Raw genomic sequence first — 11,300 nt, 5'->3', positions numbered from 1 at the left:
GTGCTACAAAGATTGAAGACAGTGGGTAGGAGAGTAAGGACAGTATACCCACTTTCATTCTAGGGGCAAGATCATGCATATTAGAACACATCCATAACATTTCAAGTACATTACAGAATTTTCATCAATTAGGTTTTTAAAATTTCAAGTAGAAAAAAAGAATTCCCAAATATGATGTTCAAATCAATTTAAATATTCAAAAAGTTCAGTCCCCATTCAGAAACAGATAAACAGTATATTTATTAAATGAGTTAAGACAAATAAACTTTACAAATAGACAAATAATAAAAGGCTCAGTGGCTAAAATAGATGGTAAGCATCATTGAAAGAAATCAACACCATCACGGTATCTCAGTTGGCTTACACGTGTAAAAAGAAATTTTCAAAGAGCAATTTCACAGAAATGAAGCCAGTTTTTTTTTTTTTTTTTTTGCTTATAAACAAATCACCATTTCTTGGTTCAAAACTGACATCTGTTATGAAAATTACCATATCACATATTTATAAGATGACAAGGAGTAACTCATCTTCAAAGTGCAAGTAAGTCTATTTACAACCACAAAAAAGGCAATGATGAGGAGAAAAAGATTTTTAAAAAATATACAAAGATTAAAAACATTTGGGATGCAAAATTAAACAATTTTTTGGTTAGAGGATAAAAGAGAAAAAGTGATTGAATTACAGATGCTGATTTCAGCTATACATACTATATAATGGGATCCAAGATCTTTAACAGCTTGTTTGCATTTTTTTCCACTTACATAATGCTCTGGAAATTTCTGGTAGAAATTACAGTGTCTCAAAGAGAGAAATACACACTAAGCATGTCTTGCTACTACCTCATGGATGTCATAAGACCCGTTTATGGATTAGAGTTGGTGTAAAAAGCCATTGCCTTGAGTTGAAAAATGAATACTGTAAAAGCTCAATACAAATCCTCCAAAGCACATGCATTTCTAAATCTTTTGGTAATTACATTCATATTTAAGCATAACCAAAATAAAAAAGAAAACTGAAAACATTTCCCTTTTCTCTATTCCCTATGCCTTGTAGGCTCTCCAGTTGATAGGGTAAATTTTTAGAGCTGAAAGGGTTCTTCAAGATAGTCTAGTCCACCACCCTCATTTAGGGTAAATGATTTCCCCAAGGTCATGCAGCACGTTAATGGCAAAATCAAGACTAGAAACCAGGTCCTGACTCCTAGCCTCGTATGCTTTCCAGCATATCATGCTACCTCTTTTTACAGTATGATTTGCTATAAATACCTGATGAATAATGTACAGTTACAAATGCTGACAGAGCCAATGTTTTTCTAAGTCTTGCAGAGGCTAACTGCAAAGGACTGATGGAGAGAAAAAGATTCTCCCCCACCCACCAAAAATATCAAGCACCATCAACTAAATGTTTCTTTGCTGGGTCAGCACTCTCAGATGTTGTAGTAGTCCTCGTAAACTTTATGTCAGCCTTAGGATTGTGTATCTGATGCAATCTGGGCCCTAACACAATGCCAGTTCCTAAAAGGTAAAGACAAGAGGCAAAAAGGGGGAGAAGCTAGACGAAAGAAAAAAAGACATAAAGACTCCAACTGGCTTAGAGATGGGCATTCCAGCATATGGTTAATTATTACATCTAAATATGTATATTTTTAGGACCTTTCCCACCTTTTCACATAATCTCATTTTACCTAATTTGTTATTTGGCCACTTAAGAATGAAAACAAATGTATCAAAGACAATGGTGGTCATTATTTTTTTTAAACTGTGAGACTATTTTAGGCAAATTAACTCTATAAAGAACATGTCAAACTGCAATGATTTCCTTAATTTGGTTCTGTTAGACTGCCACCAAGGAATTAAAGGGGGTACTTCATGGGGCTGTTACCATCTTGAAATTTATTCCAATTGTGGTTAAAGAGAACAGACTGATGCACCATATATGTAGAATTGAGTAAAGAAGCTGAAATTTCTTTTTAAAAAAACATCGCTGTGTATTTATTTAATAAAAGGGCATGTTTATTTATGTTTACAAACAAGTTTCAAAAACAAAAGGAAAACATGTATGCTTCTACTTATTAACCTTTTTCAAAATGCCAACAGCCCTCATGCTGTATGAAGGTTTCTAAGGATTTATTAGAAAAATCAATACAGTTCACTCACAGCTCACCAAGACATCACTGAACTAACATGTTTAGACAAAAACAAAAAGGACTAAAGTTCTCTTGTAGTTTGATAGTTTGATTTAATTTGATTTGCCTGAAATAACAAAAGCATTTCAAGCATCTTTCATTATGTAGTTGATGTCCTGCATTAAACAATCTACTAAATTCTGAACAAAGGTTATTAGCAAGTTTTCAAAAATTTTAAAAATTAAACAGTTGTTTCAAAACCATTAAGTAGTAAATGTATTTAAGAAACTAATTAGGACAGATGCCATAACTTCATTAGAACACCACTGCTCATGTTTTTTTGTTTTGTTTTGTTTGTTTTTTTTTTTAAACAAAGCATTAGTGTTATCTATTTGGCTATTAGTATTAGCAATTTATCTACAATATTTAACAAGGTAAATTGTAGGCAAAAATTTAGTACAGTTTCAATAGAAACCCCCCCCCCCCCTTTTTTTCCTGAAAATACAGCAGTATTTGAAGGACTAATTTTTCTCTGCATCAGTTATAAGGAAGCTTCCCATCTATGAACAGGAACAAAAAAAGTATCTACAAACCTTGTAAACAGATCTGTATCATTTATAAACATAAATAATCCAAATTATTAACAGCCAACAGCAGAAATTAAAGCATCAATTCAATGATCCAGGGCTCTTTGCTTGCTTGCCCAGCTTTACTCCTCCCTCTCTCCCATCAAGGATTGAGATAAACTAAAGCTTTGCTAATACACTGTTCAGGACCATTCTTGGGTTCTACTGATGATCCACAGGTCAACTTAAGCTGAGTTACTGTTTCTGTCAGTTCATTTCTCCCACCCCCCAAAAAGCACCCTCAGTCTGGCAGAAAGCTTTGCTTTTTTTTTTTTTAAAAAAATAAATCTACATTCGTACAAGTGTGTCTTCTGTTGAAGTCCAAAGACAAGAATACTATCTTGTCCGTCACAATATGTGAAAAGACCCAGTTTCAATTTGTTTCTTTACAATGCAGCTAGTGTGTTAACATTCAGCTTACAATCAGAGTGATGTTTCCAAACTATGTAGTGGGCTTCCTGGGGATGAAGAGGTAGCAGACTTGTTCATTTCTATTGTAAGGTAAATCCCGCTGTCAACAGCATTGTTATTTTTGTTGGGAGAGGGTGGAGGACTGGAGTTACGTTTTGTAGGAGCATCATCTTCAGCATCAGTGTCATCAATAAGGGGGATATGAGGCTCTGAATCTTCTATCCTAAACTCAGGATGTGTCATAAAGTTGTGAATTGAACTTCTTGATTCCGGTTTTTCTAACCCTTCATATAAAGAACTACGAAATGCATTCACCACTCGAATCTGTAAACATCAGAAAACACAGAAAGATATCAGTACGCCATTAGCTTAATTTAAAAATGGTTCATTTATGAGTTTGAATCCACAAACAGCTAGGTATGAGTGAATCATATTTGCATGTAATGCAGTGGAACTTGCAATACACTGTAAAAAAAAATGAATATTTTAGTAGGACACTACAGACCAACAAAACCACATACTCTAAGAATTAAGAGGTGTAGAATTCAAAGTAATACTAAGAAAATCTCATTGTCACTGGCTAAGAATTTAATAGCCATTTTATAGGATTTTTTTCCCTAAAAAACCAAAATCAAACAGAAAACAAACATAAAATTAACCATACACAGCTTAAGCTAATTTTTTAAATGAAAAAAATTATAATTTTTGAAAACAATTCAAATAAGTTAAACAAAGTCAAGCACAGAGGGTTACTATTAATCATGCTAGGAATTGGGGTGTCACCGACTATGAAAAAGCCAAGCAAATATAAGCTGAATGTCACAATGAACTCACATCTACCCCACTATGCCCTTAATTAAAAAATAAAAAGACAAAACCCAAATAAATATCTATAAAATGCCATTAAACAGCTATAAATATTTGAGTATATGCCATTTGTCAGTCAAGTGTTAGTGTTTTTCTCTATAATAATAAAACAAATAAATTTACATACTAAACTTCATTGGAAAGAATAGATTTAAAACAAAACAAAACAAAACAAAACAAAAAGCCCTCTGGGATCCTTCTGTGAAAAATTTCCCCAGGAGAAGACACAAAGTCTTCTAGCATTTTCACCCTTAAACATATAGCTCAACAATTCACCTTCCTTCTCAGAAGTCTGCTGTATGGATGAAGAGAGGTTAACGAATAATTGACTCAAATACATTCCTTTACATACTGACGTTAGGTCTCATTAACCCAGTGTTGTAAATAGTTAAAAAAAAAAAAAAAGACAAAATCCAAATAGCTGAGCATCTAGTGTACATCAATTCAAATAGTGTTTGCCTTTGCTTTCTAATGAATCCTGTTTAGCAATGAAGACATCATTTACTCATAGTTAACAGAAGTAACTGATACTGATATTCCAAAAAAAAGATCACTAAAGTCATCTTATAAGTCACTAAATTCACCTCGTAAGACAATGGCATTGAAAAAATTAATGTCTTCACAGGGATATTTGAATTTAGTTTTTTGAAAATGTAGCAGTTTATGCCCACTTTTTACTGTATATATTTAAGGCATACAAGACTATTTGATATACATCTACACTGTGAAATAATCATTACAATCAAGTTAATTAATATATCCACTACCTCACACAGTTATCATTTGTGTGTGTCGAGAACACTTGGGATTGTACCCTCCTAGCAAATTTCAAGTATACAATACAGTATAGTATTGTTACCTGTAGTCACCATGCTCTATGTTAGATCTCCAGAAATTACTCATCTTGTATAACTGAAATGTTGTACCCTTTGATCAACATCTCCCAATTCCCCCTCCCTCTAGCCCCTGGTAACCACCATTCTACTCTGCTTGTATGAGTCTGACTATTCCAGATCCCCACTTCTAAGAATTTATCCAAAGGAATTGAAATCAAGATCTTGGAGCGATTCCTGCACTCCTATGTTCACTGCTGTCAGTGGCCAGTAGGCATACAGAATACAAACTGGAGGACCAGCCAGCAAGTCTGGTTAGTGATGAGAGCTGCTCAAGATGACTCTCAAGTTGTTGCTTATTTGACTTGCTTGCTGGTATTGCTAATGGAGCTAGAGAAGCAGTTGAGATGTTTTGTTTTGGGTAGAAGGGAGTAGTGAAGAATCAAGGGGAAAATAAAAATCAATTTTTGAAACATGTTAAATTTGGGGAGCTGCAGAACATCCAAGTGAAAATATCCAGAGCTCAGAAGAAAGGTATGGGTTTAAGTTAGAGATTTGGGAGTCGGCAAAGCTCTAGGAGGGGCAGAGTAAAGAGTTATAAGCAGGTGAGTGCAGTGAGTATATTTGTATAAACAATTACACTCACACCTGTGGCAGGTGAAATTAGATTCCTTTTTACCAAAGCTTTCCAATTTTGCTAAGATTTTTTTTCCTATCTGACAAAATGTATTAAGTTACCCTAGAACATCAAAGCTTGAAAGGATATTCGAGATAGTTTATTTCAACCACTTTACAAATAATGAAACTGAGCAACTGAGGACAGGTGGCTGCCTTGCTGGGTCACTACAAATTAGTGCCAGAATGTCTTAGAACCAAGCTTTCTGTACTCCCAACTCCAGGTTCTTTCAAGTCAATAAAAGAAGAGAACATATGGACATCAGCTTTATAAGTAACTTCAGTAGAGTAAGATACTTCCTAAGATTTAGGTCAGCACATTACAAGGACAGCTTAGAAATGCTGCAAAGCAATACAATTTTCAATAAACAGTTCTCACATTAGGCACACACAATAACATCTAGATTAACTAGAGGCCACTGAGCCAGATTTGTTTTACTTTCTACTCATAAATAAGAAAGCACTCTCGGATCTAAGGCGTGACACTGACCTAGTTTATACTTGCCCTCATCTCTGTTACCTTCTATAGGTAAAATTCTCACAGTACTGTAGTAATTCTGAGTAATTAAAAAGTGCCAACTGTGTGCATTATACTGTAGGTAGACAAAAAACGATTTTAATACCACAAAGAAATCAGTTTAAGCAGAAAATGATTACCCATCTTTGACAATCCAACCCTTATTGTTTATCTAGTCTTTTAACTCAATTCTTTTAATAGCTATTAAGACCTACTATGCACAAAACTATAGCTCCTAAAATTATAAGAATTAAGAAAAATTCAACAATTCCTATGTCAAGAAAAATTTTTAAACAGTAAATTATTGAGGAAAAAAATCAGAGGCATGAATGAGGCACATATGGCAAACAAAAAATTGAAATGATTATTATGATCATAAAGTAATTTTAGGAAACTGAATATGTAAGCATTACATTAAACTTTAAGTAACAAATCAAATTAAGATCATGTACCCTGCTAAACCACCCATTTTCTTAAATATAATCCTAACTTTTGATAGTAGAAAATATTACTGCCCAAAACACTGTGAGACGGCTTTAAACTATGAGCCTACTTAATCAGTAGCTGATATATCTTATCTTCTAAAACAGACTGCCCATTTCTGAAATTTGTATTCATCACTACCTTTATTATGTGCACCATAAAGAATTTCAATGGTAAAGTAAAAGATACTGTGCAACAGGGAATAAAATTCAAGGTTGCTTTTCAAAGCTGTGTACTTGCATATCAAATTTTCTCAAAGTGAGACTCACCTGTGTAATATATAATGTTTTAATTACCTGGAATAGGGGTTGGAAAACATTTTCTGTAAAGGGCCAAATAGTAAGTATTTTAGGTTTAGTGAGCCATACGGTCCCTGATGCAGCTACTCAACTCTGCCTTTGTGCTGTAAAACTACCAGACAGTAATTACATGAATGAGCATGGCTATGTTCCAATTAAAAACAGGCAACAGGCCAGATATGGCCCATAGGCTATGGTTTGCCAATCATTTATCTGGAAGTCCAAATTTTCTCTCAATTTCTCCTTTCCAGGAAGGTGTAACTATTGATTTAGCAAAAGAATTTACTAACTGTGAAGACTGATATTAGAAGGATACACTTTATAAAGAAAAACTATAGAAAGTTTCCTCTTCAGATTTTTAGAGGATCTGACAAATAAGTGAGGAAAAAAAGATGCCCTCTCCTCTGTTACAAGCCTAGTATATGAAAAAGTTGAAATGGATTATAATTTCTTCATTTAGCACAGCAAAGACTCCAGATGAATCTTTGAGGATAGTGGGGGAGGGGGAGGGACAAATTAGGAGTTTGGGATTAACATATACACACAGCTATATATAAAATAGAAAACCATGAGGACCTACTGTATACCACAGGGAACTCTATTCAATATCTTATACTAACCTATAATGGAAAAGAATCTGAAAAAGAATACATATATGTATAACTGAATCACTTTGCTGTACACTTGAAGTTAACACAACATTGTAAATTAACTATACTTCAGTAAAAAAAAAAGGTTAAAAAAAAAAGAGTCAAAGAAGTCTGACAAACACAGATATTTCTAAGATTATTCTATATTAGGGCAGGAAACCAGTGAGGAATTTACACCTTTCATTAAATGTATTAACACCATTACCCTCACTACATGTGCCCAGCAACTCACAGGTTTCACATATAGTTGTGCATCAGAAAAGAGCACAAAGCACATCACCTGAAGCAGGTGTGGGTGGCTATGTCTTCAAACAGAGTTTGTGTTTGATTTGATATTTAATATAAAGACTGGAATACAATTATACAGAGAAATACAATAAATATGATACACCTAAGGTCGTGTGATACCACTCCAAGTGAAAGAAGTCAATGACTTAAAATTTTCTCAAGTAAAAATAAACAGAATACATACCACCTAGGAGAGAAACTTGTCAAAAAAAGTTTAACATAAAGCTAATCAAGAGGAAACAACCAAATCCAGAATGCAGGACACTTTATAAGACAATTTGCCTAGATTTTTTAAAAAAGTCAATGTTACGAAAATTAAAGGTAGAGAAAATGGATCCAGGTTAAAGGAAACGGAAGAGTCATAAACACACGTTATTGAATGTCTTTCCTTCGATCCTGGATCAAAAAAGCTATAAAGGACATTTTGGGGGCAACTGGAGAAATCTGAATATGGACTGTATATTAGATAAAATGGTATCAAAGACAGATTTCTTGGATGCGATTATACAGTATGATTATATAGGAGAGCACATAGTGAAGTATTTAGAGATGGCATTTATGATATCTGTTACTTACTTTCAAATGGCTCAAAAAAAGTATATATTAACATTATATAGATAAAGCAGACATCATAAAATATTAGGAAGTGGTAAATCCAGGTGAAGATTTTTCATGTATTAATCTTTCAACTTGTCTGTCAGTTTGAAATTTTTCAAATTTAAAGTTTTGAGGGGAGGGATTAAGTCTCAGTTTGGCTCCTTCTTGTGGGATATAAACAGATGTTTACTTTCCATTCTAGCCTCATCAACTCCTTACATTCCATTACTCCTTTAGTATCAAACTATGTCAGTTGAGGTCTGCTTTCCCCAACCGACAAATTCTGTCAGGTCAGCTTGGGAATCATTTCCTTTCGGTAATTTTTCCTGACTTCTCAGGGTGGGTTAAGGACCCTGTTATAACATTCTCTGTTTCATCACCATGTAGAAATCCCCAACTCCTTGTTTGCTTCCCTTACTAGATGACAAGATCTGGAGGTTCTAGCAGCCTTGGCATACAGTAGGCCTTCCACTGTTTATGAAATACAGCTAAATGAACACTAATAGTAGGAGATGAAGGGATGAGTGGTAATATGTCCTCGAAAGCCAGGAATAATGTGAAATCCTTAGGAGGGAGGCATGCAACTGACATCAGCCATCCCAGGAGTAAGGCCAAGCAATTTGCATATACCATTTCATTCAGGTAGGTAGTACCACAGTAATTTCTAAAAGTAAGATTCCTATCTGTCCACGTATATAAATTTAACATCCTGTCTAAATGTTACAGGGTCAGTTTGTCTTTACAGCACTTGTCTGCTCTTTGCTCTATATCATGTTGCCTCTGCTTATTAGCCATGGACAAGTCATTTAAACTCCAAGTCAGTTTTCACACCTATAAAATGGGGATAGTTCCTGTTCTGCCTGTTTTGTAACACTGCCAAAAATAACAAATGAAAATTACTTAAGCAAAGAGTGAACAGATAGGCTCTGCGTAAACAGCATTGTTTTCTCCCCTCAATTCATCCTCTCCCCAGCTTCCCAAGGTTCCTCTAGTCCTCAATTGGCTCAAGACCAAATGGAAAAGATAGGTTTCTGGCCAAATCAGGTATCTTAGCTGACTTCAAGGGTAGGCATGAGAAATGGGTGGGTTTGTATCTTTAATGCCTCTAATATACTAAGAATCCACCATGGACTCAAGACACTAATTCAGAGTAAGAACGATATAGGTTATAAGACTTCTGGAGAGTTTACTAAAAATCTTTTACTAAAAGTCATTTACTAAAAACCTGAAAGAAAATCTGTCATTTTCAATTAATGAAAATTATGACTTGTAATAATTAATCAGTATAAATCACATGATCATCTTTCAACAGATGCAGAAAAGCACTTGATAAAATTCAACATCCATTTATGATAAAAGCTCTTAACAAAACAGGTATAGAGGGAACATACCTCAACATAATGAAGGGACAAACCCAGAGCTAACATCATACTTAACAGCGAAAAGCTGAAAACTTTTCCTCTAAGGTCAGGAGCAAGACAAGGATGTTCACTCTTGTCACTTTTATTCAACATAGTACTGGAAGTCTTAACTAGAGCAATTAGGCAAGAAAAAGAAACAAAAGGCATCCAAATTGGAAAGGAAGACATAAACCTGTCACTGTCTGCAGATATTATATATAGAAAACCCTAAACACTCCATCAAAAAACTGTCAGAATAAACGAATTCAGTAAAGTTGCAAGATACAAAATCAATATGCAAAAATCTGTTATATTTCTTTACACTAATAACATATTTGAAAGGGAAATTAAGAAAATGATCCTGGACTTCCCTGGTGGCACAGTGGTTAAGAATCTGCCTGCCAGTGCAGGGGACACAGGTTCAAGCCCTAGGCTGGGAAGATCCCACATGCTGAGGAGCAACTAAGCCCATGTGCCACAACTACTGAGCCTGCACTCTAGAGCCCACGAGCCACAACTACTGAGCCCACGTGCCACAACAACTGAAGCCCGCACGCCTAGAGGTCAAGCTCCGCAACAAGAGAAGCCACCGCAATGAGAAGCCAGTGCACCGCAAGGAAGAGTAGCCTCTGCTCACTGCAACTAGAGAAAAGCCCATGCGCAGCAACGAAGACCCAATGCAGCCAAAAATAAATTAGAAAAAAAAAGAAAACAATCTCATTTACAACTGTATCAAAAAAAAATAAAATATCTAAGAATAAATTTAACCAAGGAGGTGAAAGACCTGTATATTGAAAACTACAAGACATTAATCAAAGAAACTAAAGATGACACAAATAAATGAAAAGATACTCCATGTTCACAGATTGGAAGAATTCATATTGTTAAAATGCCCATATTTTCCAAAGCAATACAGATTCAATGAAATCCCTATCAAAATTCCAATGGCATTTTTCACAGAAATAGAACAAACAATCCTAAAATTTGTATGGAACCACAAAAGACCCAAATAGTCAAGGCAATCTTGAGAAATAAGAACAAAGCTGGAGGCTCCCTGATTTCAACTATATTACAAAGATATAGTAATTAAAACTGTATGGTACTGGTATGAGTTTGCATAAAAATGGACATATAGATCAATGGAACAGAACAGAGACCCTAGAAATAAACCCATGCTTATATGGTCAATTAATTGACAATAAAAGAGTCAAGAATACACAATGGGGAAAGACAGTCTGGTGTTAGGAAAATTGGACAGCCACATGCAAAATAATAACTGTACCACTATTATCTCACACCACACAAAAATGAACTCAGAATTGATTATAAAGACTTTAACGTTAGACCTGAAACCATAAAACTCCTAGAAAAAAACATAGATGGTAAGTAAGCTCCTTGACATAGGATGATGATGATTTTTTGAATCTGACACCAAAAGCAAGAAAAGCAAAATTAAACAAGTGGGATTACATCAAACTAAAAAGCTTCTACACATTAGAGAAAACTATGAACAAAATGAAAAGGCAACC

At 34.7% G+C, this 11,300-nt stretch overlaps 1 protein-coding gene across 1 annotated transcript in view; it reads right to left on the bottom strand.

Annotated features, from left to right (window-relative positions):
* Positions 1-215: 215 nt before the first annotated feature.
* Positions 216-11,300, bottom strand: part of ATP2B1 (ATPase plasma membrane Ca2+ transporting 1) — a 133,708-nt gene continuing 122,623 nt past the window's right edge. The window contains exon 21 of the mRNA XM_007449112.1: positions 216-3,486. Coding sequence (XP_007449174.1) covers positions 3,175-3,486 — 312 coding nt within the window. The 3' untranslated portion in view covers positions 216-3,174. The remainder of the gene's footprint in view (positions 3,487-11,300) is intronic.

Source organism: Lipotes vexillifer, unplaced genomic scaffold (assembly GCF_000442215.2).
Source record: "Lipotes vexillifer unplaced genomic scaffold, Lipotes_vexillifer_v1.1 scaffold415, whole genome shotgun sequence".
Lineage (NCBI taxonomy): Eukaryota > Metazoa > Chordata > Mammalia > Artiodactyla > Lipotidae > Lipotes > Lipotes vexillifer.
Note: the sequence above shows the minus strand (reverse complement) of the source record. Positions and strands in the feature narration are given on the sequence as shown.